Source organism: Rhinolophus sinicus, chromosome 3 (genome assembly GCF_057876585.1).
Source record: "Rhinolophus sinicus isolate RSI-liver-muscle chromosome 3, RSI-T2T, whole genome shotgun sequence".
NCBI lineage: Eukaryota > Metazoa > Chordata > Mammalia > Chiroptera > Rhinolophidae > Rhinolophus > Rhinolophus sinicus.
This window is the reverse complement of record NC_142503.1, coordinates 64,436,683-64,453,750: the sequence shown is the minus strand read 5'-3', so window position 1 is coordinate 64,453,750 and position 17,068 is coordinate 64,436,683. Positions and strand designations below refer to the sequence as shown.

General features: G+C 39.5%; 1 protein-coding gene across 6 annotated transcripts in view; it reads right to left on the bottom strand.

Annotated features, from left to right (window-relative positions):
• Nucleotides 1-17,061, bottom strand: part of CAST (calpastatin) — a 110,661-nt gene extending 93,600 nt beyond the window's left edge. For 2 of the 6 annotated variants that reach the window (XM_019727909.3, XM_088796644.1), the window contains exons 1-2: nucleotides 16,809-17,061; nucleotides 2,958-3,020 (exon numbers count right to left, since the gene is read on the bottom strand). In XM_019727909.3, the coding sequence (XP_019583468.3) occupies nucleotides 2,958-3,020; nucleotides 16,809-16,883 (138 nt within the window). In that variant the 5' untranslated portion in view covers nucleotides 16,884-17,061. Of the gene's footprint in view, nucleotides 1-2,957; nucleotides 3,021-16,135; nucleotides 16,291-16,808 lie in introns of those variants that run through there. The other 4 variants (XM_019727906.3, XM_088796643.1, XM_019727910.3 and 1 more) reach the window with 3 other exon arrangements.
• Between the last annotated feature and the right edge of the window lie 7 nt (nucleotides 17,062-17,068).

Genomic DNA, 17,068 nt, shown 5'->3' with positions numbered 1-17,068 from the left:
CTCTACACCTGAGAAAACCTTAAATTCAAAATGATTGGTATAAACAGACAAACGCATTCTCAGAGACACTTACTCAACTCCACCAAGCATTTGCATTGCAAAAGCAACATGAAAAATGGAATTTTAAAATTGCCTCAGACATGTTAGTATCACTTAATGGCTACCTAAGGGTCATATTCCAAACAAGTAAGAACTATTTGTGATCTCGCAGGAGAGAAATCGCTCTGAAATTCACATAGCCGCATTCACCCCCAGATACCTGTACATACTCGTATGACAATGTAATAGTGCTTCTTACCTAACCCGAATCGTTTCTCTCCTGGTTATGACTTCCCAAAGTCCTCCTCAGTACCCTTTTTCTTGCAACTCTAAATGAAATGCAGCTCAGTAATAAACGGCAAAGAAAAAAAATGCCAAGGAGTATCCCTGAGCATAGAAAGCAAATTTTCAAACTGACTTTGTTTCAAAGGCCTGGGACTGTCCTTGGAAGCCTAACAGGTATGTTTGCATATGCTTGGGGACAACGCATTATTTAACCTTTGGAGGTACATGCTAGTTTGGAAATGGAGCACCAAAACCCAAACTAAGCTTCCTAATCTCACTTCTCGTTCAACAAAGCAGTAGGTAAGAAAATACCTGGGAGAAGCAATCAGTTTCGGGAAATCTTTTCCTGGTAATCTTGAGAAGAAAAGAGAAGCCATGGATGGGAGGCAGAGCAGGTAACAAATCCAGATTGTACATGGTTTTATAATTGTGAACACAAAGGCTAGAAGAACGCCTAGTGCAGGATGATTTCCTTGAATTGTCTCCAGGGCCACAATATCTCATCAATGACTTATTTGCACATTATATAATGAATCAGAGATATGACATAAAGACTTAGAGACTCCTTAGAAAGTCTCCTAGACCAGATTGGAATATTTCCTCCTAGGTCCAGTTTGGAGTATTTCCTCCTAGACCAGATTGGAAATATACCTTGACTACCAAATCATCCCACCCCCAGACTTGTCCACCCTATCAGATATATATGTGGGCAGAATGTGGTGAGAGAATAAACAATCTTCAGTCTCAGACTATATGAATCTTTACAGTGATTTACACCATGGGAGCAAGGAAAAGCTTCTGTCCCCTCCGCTTCCGTTGGCTGGGACAGAGCAGAACAGGCCACGATGTCCGGGCTTTGGCACAAGCACAGGGGCTGTAAACCTGAATTTCTCAAAAGTATTATGAAACAATGTTGGAATTGCTTGAACTGCTGATAAAGATGTGAAAAGTTCCTTTTCCTCTTCTTTAGGTAGAAGTTCAGCCTTTCAGTTTCAAACTGAAAGTACAGTTTATCTCCACTGATACGGAAACCTCAACTTTTTCCCTGGCTGCATTTGTAACAGGGCTCCTTATCAGTTTTCCCAAGCCCTTGATAAATATGGAAATAGTCAAGTACTTTATAGTCTCGATATTATAAAAAGTCCTAACACTGTGCTAGCAGTGGCGGTCTAAACCAACAATGCCTGTACACTCGAGACGTAATATTTAAGCTTCCACATAATAACATAATTAGTGAGCATGAGCCTATAAGAACTAGCCTACTATCCACCTGACGTATTTGAAAAAATTTCCTTTCATGTGCAAATAGTTTAATCTTGGTTAATATTAATAAAGAAGAACATCTATAAACACTCTTCCCTGATCTGGAGAATAAAGAAATACTATAGTTTTCAAACAGGAAATTATTTGATAGATAACTTCTCTGGGAATACATTTAAAGGGTAGGGTTGAATGATACGTAGATTTTCATGCTTGTAGAAAAGAAAAATGTGGTTTCTCATATGGAAATTTAGTTTTTAATAATTCAACCAAGAAACAGGATACAATCTTAACAAAAGTTAACTTTTGCTTTTCAAAGAAACATTTGCCTTCCATAGGTAAAAAAATTCACTACATATTTCTTCGTGAGAAATAATCTAAATTATATTTTCATGGGTATTGGTAATGGAAACGGTAGTAGAAAGCAGAGAAGCAAATGTTATTGCAGAATCCCTGGCAGCTATTACCCATAATAGACTCCTTACAACATGGAATATATTGAAATAGAGTTCAGAAGTGTAGAAAATAAGGAGGAAGAGGAGCTAAATTTCTGAAAACACGTTGATAATACAGAGAAAAGTAAAACGATCACTTTATGCTTTGTTTCTAAATTTCCTCATACCTTTCAGGACCTGGCTATTTTTTACAAGTTGGAAATGACACAATTTCTATTGAATGAAAATGAACATACATACTGAAATTTTAGAAGGTAAAAAGCAGCCAAAGGGAGGCAAGTCCAGTACCCTTTTGAAGGACAACACTTTCACACGACCCTTCCACGGAGAGGGAGGCCAGTGTTGACAGTGGACATAATGGCGCGTCATTCGGTGAAAGGAGAAATTCACAGGCTCTCAGAAAACCCATCTCAAAGTCGGGAGATTTGGTTTTACTATTGGCACAGAATCAATCCAAATAAAAATAGTTCTTTCTCTCTTCCTTTTGTTTATGAACCTGAATGACAGGATAATCTAGGCCATTGCTGTCCTCCTGTCACAGGGCACTCTCATGAAAAAAGATTTCCTTTTCCCTGCAGTGTTTGGTTTCTCCTTATCAACCTTCCATGTTCAACAACAAAACATTTAAGATTCACCAATCCCTATAGGGAAAACTTCCTAAATAACTGAGTTCCATTTCTGAAGGTTCCTTTTCCAGGTGCGTTTTATTATTTATTTATTTATTTATTTATTTATTTATTTATTTATTTATTTATTTATTTTTAATGATTTCCACTCGTACTCTTGAATCAAATCTGAGTTAAAACTAAATTTGTCAATATTCCAGTAGGAGCTGTTTGCTACCTCATTATTTGTTTGAAGACAGAATTCACAATTGAAAAGCAACAGAAAATGAAAACCCCGTATTGTAGAAATTACCTCATCTGATCCTTTCTTGTCTCCTGATCTGGACGGTGATCCACTGTTTTTATCATTGGCATGCTATTAAAAAGAAAAAAGATAATATTTAATAGAGGGAGGTGATACAAAATGATATCATAGTGACTTTAATCCCAAAGGGCTAAATATATAGAGTGTCAAAAACAAGGACCCCTTTAATCTTCCTCCTGAGAATGTTGATAAGTCTACACCAATGTGGGTGGCTTTCAAAACTCAAGGGAAACTATAGACATTCATTTGGGATATAGAAAGTCAGTCTGTAATTAACCAGACACAGATCTGATAGCGCTACCACCGGCGGCATCTCATCTCCTATGAAATGTCTCATGGAATTTTAAAGCCCAAATTGCCAGTGTGGGAGACGTCTGGTCCCTCATGGAGATGAGATGTCTGAGGACCACATTGAGCCTAAAGCCATACGTAAGCCTCAGTTCAGCATGGGCAAGAGGGAGGACCACGGCGTACAAGTCAACCATCACTTCCAATGGCTCTTGAGACTTCCCTCCAGTGCTGAGTACTCACCAAGGCAGAAAGATAAACCCTGAGGTGGAACAACCATACCTACAACTTCTATTTACTATGACTTTAGAATTTCATTATGTCCACAAACAGAATTATCTTTCCCACTAGGACGCTGGGGATGAATGCTAGTATTTTTAGATGCTACAAAAAAGTTTCAAGTAACTTACATGCTCATTTGTTTTGATGATAAGACAAAATAAGTCATAAAGTTTATTAGTTTGCTTGTAAAATACAAAAAGGAAATTTCATGCTCCTTAAAACAGGATACAACAATTATTATTATTATTTTTTTGCAGGATATGCAGGAAAGTGGGAAAAGGGACCCCAAATATACGAAAATAAAAGCTCATCATTGGGTTCAATCCCAATCACCTTCAGTTAAACTGAAATGTGAAATCCCATCACGTTCCCTAGAGCAGAATCATAACCTGGATTTGTAGATCAATGAAAGTATTCGAGTTAAGAAGAATGGCAATAATAGTAATAGTAGTAATAATAATTTATATCATTCTTTATTACTCATAAGGCACTTCCATGTACATTATTATTTGACAATAAAAGAGGTTCATGTGATTTTGCGGATGCAAAAAACTAAGAATAAGCGTCATCTGGTATGCTTTTCACAAGTACATACACCTAGTAAATGGGAAAAGTTTACAAAACAGGTTTTCTGCCTTAAAATCTGTTGTTTGTCACTAGAATATGATAAATGAAATATGATAATATTCCCCTTTAATCCTATCAACAGATGTTTCAGTTAATTCTTTGTATAAAAAATTAGGAAGAAATCACTTTCACAAATGGAAAAATTCTTCCCCAAATGAAAGATTCTCATGAATTAGTGGACGCAATCCACAGCAGAGCAGGGAGGCTGCACCAGGGTGCTGAATGAAGCCCTCTACAGGGCATGTTTTACCTCATGTCCCAGGCAAGGGTTTGTTTGTCCACCGTTGAGAATAGTTAACGAATCTTTTAAAAAAAACCCACATATGTATCAGAGCAAGATGGGAATTATAAGTTTTAGAATAATTGGTGAGCAAAAGATTCCTAAAGGTCAGACATGCGGGAAGAACTACACAACATTTGGAGATAAAATTTGAGAGGGACAGATCTACAATGACAGAGATTTAGCTAATCTGTCTCCTTCCAGAACTTGTATATTTTGAACCATGATATCACATTCATTTATTATCTCCAATTCCGTATTTTTGTGAGGTTAGCTATGGGTAACAACACAACAATCAATATTCACTGTTTGAGCATACGTTTACGGTGCCTCATTGACTTGTCAGGAGGTGTTATTATTCCACTTTACAAATGAGAAACTGAAAAAGGCAATTTGCTCTTGTCTGGTATAAGGTTCCATGTTCTCTACAGGGTCTCACTCTGCTTCCTGCTCATGGGGCAAATATATATTATGATTTATTACCCTACAGTAAATGTACAGCCTTTGCTCTCAAAAATATTGGTATACAGATATTTTTCTTTAAAAATTTTTTAAAAGTTGTTTCCTGGTGGTGTTCCAAAATTGCAGTCCTTCAGACTAACCAACATCAGCAGTCACTTGCTTCCACTGAATTACTCAAAATCCCTCAAAATTATGTAGGTTCCATACATTTATACAATGGAATATTATGCAGCCATAAAGAAGAAAGAAATCTTACCATTTGCAACAATATGGATAGACTTAGAGAACATTATGTTAAGTGAAATAAGTCAGACAGAGAAAGACAAATACCATATGATCTCACTTATATGTGGAATCTAAAGAAAAGAATAAATGAATGAACTAATCAGAAACAGTCTCAGAGACAGAGGAAAAACTAAGGGTTGCTAGATGGGCGGCAGGGATAAGGGGGAAGGTGAGGGGATTAGAAAGTGCACATTCAGTAATCACAAGATGGCCATGGGGTTATGAAAGTCAATTTGGGGAATGTAATCAATAATGTTGTAAAGATTTTGTAGGGTGTCCGATGGACACTTGTCTCGCTAGGGAGACCACCTCAGGGATGATGTAGAGGCCTGATCGCTGCACTGCACACCTGAAGCTAAAGCTGAACAATAATAAATGTCAACTACAATTATATATACATATATATATATATATATATATATATATATATATACACACACACACATACATATACATATACATACATATACATACACATATACATACATATACATATACATATACATATACATATATATATATATGTCGTTTCAAGAAGCAGAGTACAGCATTAGGAATAGAGACAGTGGAAATGTAATGGCTGTGTGCGATGTCAGAGGGATAGTGGATGGGGGAGGGGGTTGACACTGTGTAAGGGATATAAATGATAAATGTCTAACTATTACATTATTTTGTGCATCTAAAACTAATAAAAAAAGTTAAACAAAAAAATTATGTAGGTTCCAAATAATAGTTTGGGAGGGATATATATATATATATATATATATGACATATATATATATACTTTTTAAAATGTTGAATTATAATGATCAATTATAAAATTATGTATTATAAGAATTGGTATTTTGTGATTTCAAAAGAAATATTTGCTCTCAATAGAAAGTTTTTTTATAATATACAAAAAAATATGGCACAAATAAATGTTGCTTATAAATCAAAGGGCAACATTTTTTAGGAACTGTATGGATTATATTTTTCCAGTTAGTTTGTTTTTTTTTAGTCCAGCTTTTTGTTATAAAATTTTTCTACTCTACAGAAAAGTTGAAAGAATAAATACAATGAATGCCATATTCCCACCACTTAGATTGGACAATTAACATTGTTGTCATATTTTCATAGACGTTAGATAGATCTATCTATATTTGTATATGTACCTGCATTTGAAAGTAAATTGCAGATATCTTGAAACTGTACCCCTAAACATTTTACCAAGTATCTCCTTAAATTGAGAACTTTTTCCCATATAACTTCAACACCACCATCATTTTAAGAGAATTAACAAGAATTACTAAAGCCATTCACTTTCCAGTAAATAGTAATTTTATGAAGAAACCATTGCTCTGACCATTTCTTGGGGCTTACTCAATATTCAGCAGTCTATTAATGAGGTAAAATCTGTTATCTTTTCACTAAGAGAGATTCAAAGTGCCTGATTTTTTAATCCATGGAATAATTGGGCACTTTCAACATAATTGAGCTGGTGAAATGAAATATTTAGGAAGGATTTATGTCAAATTTGATCTGGCTTAGGAACCTGAAGCCAGGACTTTCTAAGGGCAAAGAGAGAAAACTCTGTCTACTACTGCTACGGGTAGCTGGTGGGATGGAGAGAGGTGAGAAGCATAAGAAGGGAAAGAGAGAAAGGTTAAGAAAGAGAACTGAACCCCAAACCCGATAAATCAGAGGACTTTTCTATAGGAGGAAAAAGGAACTAACGTGTTCTAAGCCTCTGTGCTAATCCACGTACTAGGCATCTGCCCTACATGGCCACCTTAGAGTGTCCCCGTGGCAACTTTAAGGGTACACTGTCACCTGGTTCTTTGGCGAAAGAAATTGAGCATATCAAAGGTGAGGCTATCCATGGTCACACCATATATCAGGATTATAGTCTATGGCCAGACTGGGCTATGTTAGATCTAGTTAAAAGCTAGTTGAGATCTTGAGATTCATATCAAGAAAGTCTCAGCCCAATACTCTAAAATGAAAACGACTGAAAAAAACAACAACAAAGAAAACAAAACAAAACAAAAAAAACACCAAACCTTTCTATAGAAAATTAATAAGACCCACAACACTTATAAATTTCAACCTGTATTAGCAGCTGGAGACAAGGCCAAAGACAGGAAGAGCAGGAGGCCAGCCCTAAAGCAGTAAAAATTTCATTGGGAAGATAAGGCCACAGAGGACGGGAAACGACCTGGAGCCCGGTATGTGCGACAGGAAGGAGTTCAGAGGCAGGGAAACAAATCAGATAAAGGGCTTTTCTCATCCCTCAAAAAGCAATGATTTTCCACACTATTGCCAGCCCCTGACATCACCACATATTTGGCAAGTACAGCTATCCTTGTCCTCATTCTAGGAGATAACATTTATATGCTTGAAATCTTCTACCATAGTGTCATGCGGGGTCTCTGCTCCCGCTCCCCACAAGAGAACGCAGGATATGGTGAGGCCAAAAAGGAACAACCACGGAGCCATAGATGGGGGAGTCATACCACTATATTCTCGCTGGCGGCATCCGCCTCTCTGCAATCCGCTCTTGTTAGCTCAGCCGCCATCTTCTTGCTAGCCCCCATTTTTTCTCTTTCTGCTAGCGTAGCCACAGCAGTTATATTAGTGGCCAATGGCTCACTGGTTACAGCTGACGGCCAACTAGCCACAGCTGATGGCCATGCAATCACAGTTGATGGCCATTTACTACCTGAGCCAGCACCTGTCTATGTGAGGCTGAGAGCCTGGAAACTACTTTCTGGGGCTCTGTCCCCACACATAGCCAACCCATAAACCTGTCAGGAAATCAACAACAGCTAGGACCAATAAGGCCTGGAGCCTGTGCTCTCACCCATGTAAGGAAGGACCTTCCAGCACTTGGATACCCTTATTGTTACTCAGATACACCCTGATACAGCACAGACCAGGGTATACCTTGCACAGAATAAGATAAAAATCAAACAAACGTTTACACACGCAAAAGACAGCAGAAACAACTGAACTTCTCCAAGTCCAAGCCCAGCTATGAAAGAACCCAATGCTAGTGTGCTTCTGAACTGTCTTTGATTAAAACAAAAACAATTCTAAAATTAACTTGAGGTGATGCTTGAACCACCCTGTGACTATATTAACAAATACTGAATTGTATGTTTTAACCGGATGAATTTATGGTTTGTGAAGTTTATCCAAGTAAAGTTGCTTGAAAAAAAAGAGTAAATATTATTTAAAACAACTCGAAAATTCTCCCTCTTCAACTTAGAGAAGGCCATAGAGCTCAATATTTGCATGTCTAGCAACAGCTGTAGCAAAATCATTAAGCAATAAAAGGTTATCTCGGTGCCCTCTGGACTTGACCAGGGCACACAGCTCAGGTCTTGCTGCACGACCACTGCATCGACTGAGACAGGCTTTTTCAGGGTCTCCTGAGGATGAGAAAGCCTTCGGTCAGCAGAGGGTCCCATCCTTCCGTGAAGGCCACAAGCCCCTAGGGCACTTCTGGAAACACTCACGCCAGAGCCCAGAGATTTGGAGTTAGTTTGTCTGGGGCAGGGCCTGGGCTGTAGATATTTTTCGAAAATTCCCCAGCTGATACTAATATGCAGCTAGGATGGGAAACCACTGGTTGGGGGCGGAGATCTGCGGGCACCATGACTGAAAGTAGAGGTTTCTGCTCCTCAGATCATCCCACTATGATGATTTGTGGGCACCATGGGGCCTTCCCCTGGTCAGGCAGGCTGGGGCAGCTCCTGGCTTCTTGGGGAAACTGATTGCTCAATGAGGAAGCACAGGGCCCTGTGTTCACACCAGCATTTCCTGACTGATTCTGAGCCTGCCTTATGCGTGGCAAATCATAGCGGCACATCTGCACATAAGTCTCTCTTTTCTTACTACAACAAATTAGCTCTTGATTGAAGACTCTCTTGTTTACTGATTAGTTTAGAAACATGTATTTTGCCTTCCCGACCACATGGTAAATTAGATTTTTTTTTTTCTAGTCCTGTGGTAAGGGTGTGACAAATAATTCTTGACTGAATGACTACATTTCCACAAACCTCTCTAAACATTCCCTGTGAAGCACTTTTGCTCTTTTCAGGTCAGTCAACTAGATAAAAGGTAAAAAAGCTGAAAAAATAGCCTGAAAAATTAAGAGACGATGTGCAAGTTAGTATTTCCTGCCATATCTCTTAAAATCGATTCTTGTATATATTTTTTTGCTAAAACAAAATTGTTCAGCAAACAAGCAGAAGAATTAAGATGTAAAGTTGGTTTTGCTTTAAAACAGTCGTCATGGCACAGATCTGGGCCTGTCAGCCTCAGGTGAACTCTTGTCCTCAGCCTGCTCTGTTGGTATAACACCGACATTTGCTGGCTCCCTTGATGGAGGGCCTCAGGCTGGGTTGGACCAGTGGGAGGCACTGGCAGGAGATGAGGTGGTGGTGGTGGGGGGTAATTCCCCCTCCTTTCTGCCTCTCTGCAGTAGAGTATAGGCCAATGGCGGGTCCAGCTTCCACAAGGTGATCCAGCTCCTCCCTCCATCTTTCCGGCCTAGGAATGGTAGCAGCTCCCTGCAATTTCTAATCTCCGAGTTGCCTCACTCACTCTAGTTGGCTTCTTCTATTACCTGGGTAACCAACTCCCTGCATTCCATTCCCTGACAAACTCTAATAGGACAGAAAGCGTAGGGATCTGAAAGTCTACTTGTATGTGACCTTAGAAAAATAATTTAGATTTTCTGGGTTTTTTTTTCCTTTGTAAAATGGAACTAATGGTACCTACCCCAGGGGCTGGCATATTTATGAAACGAGCTTATGATGTTAATGAGGAGCCTGGCCCATTGCCTGGTTCGTTTTAAGAATACAATAAAAGTTATTCCATTCCCTTCTTTTTCTCTGGCACCAACCCGATTGTGGTGAATTATGAGATAGTAAAATGAATATGAGAAGTAGGCAAAAGTTTAAAGGTTTCATTTTCTAAGCCTATAAATATTAGAGCAGAGATTTATTTTTTTACTTTTGATAAGTACAAAGGAACCAGGTTCATCTGGTAAGTTTATGTTTAGTACTTTGTCTATCTCATGATTGTGTATTATATTAGTCTCATATTTCCATATTACATCTAAGATAGTAAATATACAGAATTCACTTTCCAAACAATCTACACAAAGTTGGTCAGAGGGATGACATTTAAATATGCAATTCCCACACTTTAAAATACTTTGTAAGGTGTGTGAAGGCAAGATTGGCACAATGTTACAATGTTGATAATTATTGAAGACAAATGATGGGTATGTGAGAAGTTCATTCGTATATTATTCTCCCTTTTTCTGTGACAAAAAATTTTGAAAAATTTAGAATCCTCTTGTCTCACGATTATGTATCTCCCTAGAGTCATCCAAAAGCAATACCCTTGTCATTTTTCTTGGTTTCAATACTAGGAACCCCAAACTCATGGAGAAGGCTAGTGTGAGTGGTAGAGTTCATTTATTTAAGAAAAAAAATCAGTGAGTACAGAAAGACAAGAAAATGCTGTATAAAAAAATGAAAATGTCAATAAAGAGATCGATAACCTAAAAAGAAACCAAAAATAAATTCTAGGGCAGAGAAATACAATAACTGAAATGAAAAATTCACTAGAGGGATTTCAAAGGCAGATTTGAGCTAGCGGAAGAAACATAGTAACTTTAAAATAGGACAATTGAAATTATTGAGTCTGAGGAACAGAAAGATAAATGGTAAGAGAAAAGTGAATAGAGCCTAAGGGACCTGAGGAACAACTTGTGGGAGTCACACAAGGAGAGGAGAAGAGAGAGGAAAAAAAGGCAGATAGATTTGAAGAAATAATGGCCTAAAACTTCCCAAATTTGATGAAAGACATGAATATAAACATCCAAGAAGCTCAACAAAGTTCAAGTAGGATGAACTCAAAAAAATCCACAAGGAGGCATATTATCATCAAACTGGTGAAAAACAAAGAGAGAGAGAATCTTGAAAGCAGTAAGAAAAAAATGACTTGTCTCATACAAGGGACACTCAATAAGATTGGAGAGTTCTCATCAGAAACCTTAAAGGTCAAAAGGCAGTGGGCCAAGTGTTGGCAAACATTGGAAGAAACTGGAAACCTTGTGTATTGGTGGTGGGAATATAAAATGGTACAACCACTTTGGAAAATAGTAAGGTGGCTCCTCAAAAAATAGCTAAAATTGAAGCAACCCAAGTGTCCATTGACAGATGAATGGATAAGCAAAATGCGATATACACACACACAATGGACTATTATTGAGCCTTAAAAAGGAAGGCAATTCTGACATATGCTATAACATGGATGAATCTTGAGGATATTATGTTAAGTGAAATAAGCTTGTCACAAAAAGACAAATACTGTATGATTCTACCGTGTTTCTCCCAAAATAAGACCTAGCTGGACCATCAGCTCGAATGCATCTTTTGGAGGAAAAATTAATATAAGATCCAGTCTTATTTTAATATAAGATTGGGTCTTAATATAATATAATATAATATAATATAATATAATATAATGTAATATAAGACCGGGTCTTATATTAAATTTTGCTCCAGAAGACACATTAGAGTTGATGGTCCAGCTGGGTCTTATTTTTGGGGAAACACGGTACTTACATGAGGTGCCTAAAGTAGTTAAAATCATAAGGATGGAAAGTAGAATGGTGGTTCCCAGGGGAGGGGTGAGAGGGAAATGGGGAGTTACTAATCAAAGGGCATAAAGTTTCAGTCAAACAAGATGAATAAGCTCTAGAGATCTGCTGTATAACAATGTAACTATAGTCAACAATAATGTACTGTACACTTAAAAATTTGTTAAGAGGGTAGGTGTCACGTTAAATTTTCTTACAATAGAATGAAAAAAAGGGAAATGGTAAGGAATACAGATACTCGAATACAATACTATATATTTGAGTGCATATATGTAAATCAAATGGGGATGTATTGTTTAAGGGGCATAGAGTTTCAGTTTTCAAGATAAAAAAAGTTCTGAAGGTAGATGGTGGTGATGGTTTCACAAGGCTATGAATGTACTTAATTGCACTGAACTTTACACTTAAAAAGGGTAAATTCTATGTTATGTGTATTTGACCACAATAACAAAAAAGACTCACAGAAAAAATAAAGATAGACTGCTTAGAGAAGTCCTGTATTGCACTGAGACAACCTACTCAAATTAATTACCCAACCATTCACCTTGGAATCTCAAATAACCACCCACTGTTTCCACCCCCAGCAATCTATATCATTGGTTAAAAAGCACTTTTAGAAGAATATAATTAACTTTCTGGGAAGTATCAAAACTGATTAAAGAGCAATATCATCAGATGTCACTCTTAGTTTGAAAGTCTCATCCGCAATAGGAAGCAAACCAATTCAGAAACTGCCAACCAAAAGATGATAGCATCTGACCTCCATTCTCCCAACACCCTAAAGCTTGTGCCCTTTTTGCAAACACTATAATTTGCATTCCTTACTCCTAAACATCTCTGCAGCCAAGTGGTCTGTCCTGCCATGGAAGACTTGTGACACTCTTTCCAGACTGGCTGCAATGATGGGTCTCCCAAACGACTGGGCTCCTTGATCATGCTGCCACTGGGCCCATCGGTCTAATTAGGCTAAGAAACACCTTTAATTAACATGGCCTAATGGAGACAACTTATGACTCAGGAATGCAATTACTGGTGTAAACCAAATTTACTCTCCAGTATGCTTCATCATTATGATGTTCATAAGATGTTCTTCAAATCTACCTTTAAAAACAACCTTTTTTTTTTTTTTTTTTAATATACTCACATAATTCTTCAGAAGATCAATGATATTGATGGTATTCAATGTGAAAACATACACTGTAATGTTTCACTGACTAGCTTTATGGAGCATTTCCTTAAACATATCACAGATATATCTTGTAATTATTTTATTTCATTCTGCCTAAAATTTTATTTAGGTCATTCACAGTCTTTTTCAGTATTTTAAGGATACCACTAAAGATATTTTAGTTATAGAATTTACCAAAAGCATGATATACCTGGGGTGCAAAAAAATGTATACAAGTGGACACTTTGGTCAACGTTGCTCAAGCAGTAGTTTGCTGTAATTCGAAGTTTCTGGACACTGATGGTAACCAGTTTGAGCACTTCTTGTAATTGCATAAGTCAAACGTGACTTGTATTCATCTTTTATCGGTATATATTGAGTATTAAATTTTAAAAGTTTTCTTTGTATGTGCATACATTTGTATACAAATGTGTATACATTTTTTGGCACCCTCAGTATTATATATATATATACACACATATATATATAAAACACACATATAAATATACATATATTTGCACATATATCATGTATGTGTACATGTTATAAATTGGTCCATGAACCTTTACGGGATTTATTGGTTGGCTTTTATGTGTTTTATTGTGGAAAAATGGTCCTTCACTACATTCTCAGAATGGTCTGCCATCACCCCCTCACACCAAACAAAAATGGTTACAAATCTATGTCTACAGCTGTGCTCTCCAATACGGTAGCCATTAGTTATTCATGTCTAGTGAACACTTGAAATGTGGCAAGTGTGAACTGGATTTTGAAAAATTAATATGAAAAACAAGATATAAAATGAATGATTTGGACATTGATTACATATTGAAATAATAAAGTTTAAGATGTAGTGCGTTAAATAAATTATATTATTGACATTAATTTTATCTGTTTCTTTTTGCTTTTGTTAATGTGCCTACTAGAAAATTTGAAATTGCATATGTGGCTCTCTATAATTGTACTGCACAGCACTGTTTTGGAAAGAATCAATTGTACTGCACAGCACTGTTTTAGGAAGCGTCAATTGTACTGCACAGCACTGTTTTAGGAAAAGTCAAAGTTTGGTCATACAGAGGCATGTTACTACTTCTAGGAGTTTCCCACTAGCAAAATATTTCTATAATACTATAGTTCCAAAACTAGATTCTAAGGGAGGTTTTAGCAAAAATGTCAGACTACGCCTAAATGTAACAGAGTTAAAAGCGTAGATTTTAAACTACTTTCATCCAAAGAGTCCAGCCTAATTTCCTTTAGATAATCATGAATTTGGAAGAAGTCTGATATCAACTCTGAACGACTGCCATCCATATTTGCTGATAATTCATGTGGTGCATTTTGATAAGTACCTCAGAACAATAATGACTCAAAGCAAACTTTAGCTTTTAGCACATAAGATGCTATATTTTAAAAGCCCAGAAAACATAATGGGAAACATTCATGAAGAAATATCTCAAGGGAAAGCGGAATTCCCAAACACTAAAGGCATTTGTGTATGGTACTTTGATTCATTAATTTAATTAGTCCCTTATGTGGTGCCTAGGGGGTCTGACAATTAAGTTCGAGAACTTCTTGCAACGATATTGCTAACCTTTTCTGATATCAGACAGATTATTCATTATGAGTTTGTACCAACTGGACAAACAGTTAACCAAGTTTCCTACCTGGAAGTGACGAAAAGGCTGCGTGAAAAACTTAGAAGACCTGAACTTTTTGCCAACAATTCATGGCTCTTGAATCATGACAATGCACCAGTTCACAAAGCACTGTCTGTGAGGGAGTTTTTAACCAGTAAACAAATAACTGTATTGGAACACCCTCCCTACTCACCTGATCTGGCCCCCAGTGACTTCTTTCTTTTCCCAAAGATAAAGGCAATATTGAAAGGAAGACATTTTGATGACATTCAGGACATCAAGGGTAATACAACGACAGCTCTGATGGCCATTCCAGAAAAAGAGTTCCAAAATTACTTTGAAGGGTGGACTAGGCGCTGGTGTCAGTGTGTAGCTTCCCAAAGGGGAGTACTTCAAAGATGATGGTAGTGATATTCAGCAATGAGGTATGTAGCACTTTTTCTAGGATGAGTTCCCGAACTTCATTGTCAGACCTCGTATTATCACCCCCATTTTATAGATGTGGAAACAGGTTCAAAAAGGTTGACACATTGCCCTTTGAGAACAAGAACTCTCTGTTGTTCTCCACTGTGCACGTGGAGACTAGTACTTTGCTTGGCACATAGTAGGTGCTCAGTAAATGGTCACTGGTGGATAACTGACAGTTTCCTGATTCCAACATAAGTTTTCTCTCTAAAGAGTGTCTGATTACATCTTTTATACAGTACCACATGCTGAGACAGATTTTTTTTTAAATTCTCCCCATAAATCGACGAGATATAAATATTGATACTCTCTCAACAAAACTTTTGTGTATTGTTTTGGAAAGCAATCTAGTGTTAAATCATGATTCCTAAACATTACAAGTGCCAGATTGACTAGATATCACACCTAATTTGTTGCCCTGGAATTGAAAGGACTAAACAAATGGAATATCTTTGTCCCTCATCCAAAGTAATAAAGTCCAGAGCAGCGCCCACTCCCACCCCAAGGATCTTGATCTTAGTTGCTTCTGCTTCTTGGAGTTTTAGGTTTACTCTGCCCTCCCCCCCCCCCCCCCCCCCGCCCCATCCAGGCTGCCTTTCCTCCTTTGTGTTGTAAGAATGCACATCTAACAACATTCCTCTAAAAGTTTGAAGTTTTACTCGTGGGTTAAAAACACACACTAGCTCTGAGCTCTTCTAAGCTGAGTCCTAGTTCATCCAGGGATCCGCCTCCTGGGGCGAAACTCCTCCAGCAACAACTCCCGTTCCATTTAACTAGTGAGCGAGAGCTGAGCGTGGCGCATCTGCTCACACACGCGCGCACGCCCAGGCGCGCTCACACATACCACTGCAGGGTGAGTCTCGGCCTCTCAGGGAACCTAACCTGAAAGTCGCACCCAGTCCCCATCCCTTCCCCGCCAAACCCGGGACAATACCTCGTTCGCACGCCCGAAAAGGCCAAGCGAACACATTCCCTTCCCGGTCCTGCCCAGGCACGATCGCTTCTATTTACCGTCTTGTACCACCAGCTTGCGAATGCCATGGCGATAACCAGTTTGCTCCCAGCCGCGTGGCGCAGGACTTGGCGGGATACAGTGCGGTAGGCTCGGTGCTCGCACTCCGCCTGCCCTGGATTTGGCTGGCACTAGGCTCTGCAAGTCCTGCAGCTGTCAGGTGGGCGGGCACCTGGGAGGAGCCCGACGCAGGCCCCCGCCCCAATGGGCTGGCCCCACCCCCCAATTTAGCTCCGGGCTGGTTAGGGAAGCTGTGTTGTTTCTCCAGGCAGCCACGCCCTGTATGTAGCCCTGACTATACACGGAAGACAGGGTCCCGCAGTCCTGTTAAACCACCCACCCACTTTGGGGGGAGGAGGGGATCCCGAGTGAACTTTAGTCCCCTTTCATTCCCATATTTGACTCAGGTCACCCACCAACTTTTCCCAACACTGGCCACCCCCTATCTGGCTCGCGCCACGCCCAGTTCACTGCGTCCAGGTCCCGGAATCCCCGGCCACTTCCAGCCACCTGTCCAGGGCGGGGGCACTGAGCCCCGAGCTTTTCCCGGGCCTTGGTGGGGGAATCGGGCAGCAGGCCAGACAGGCTGCGCCCAGAGGAGGCGGCCCACATCTCAGGGGCCGGGGTCCTCCCAGTGCACTGCACTGCGGCTCTGGCAGGAATGCCACTCACCTCCTGGGTGTGGCGGGCCGCTGCAGCGCGCCGGGGCCGCGGGGAGGCGGCAGGCTTCTGGCCCGGCTGGGACATGGCGAGGCTGCGACAAGCGCTGCCTCCGGGAGGGCGCAGCGGAGACTGGAAGGGAGGCCCGGGCGGGGATCGCTGGAAGGAAGAAAGGAAGGGAGCGGAGGGGGCAACGGGCGCGCCCGTGAGGCAGCTTTTCCGACCCAGCCCCGAGCCCGTTCGGGGGCTGCACCTCGCCCTGCTGGGCCCTC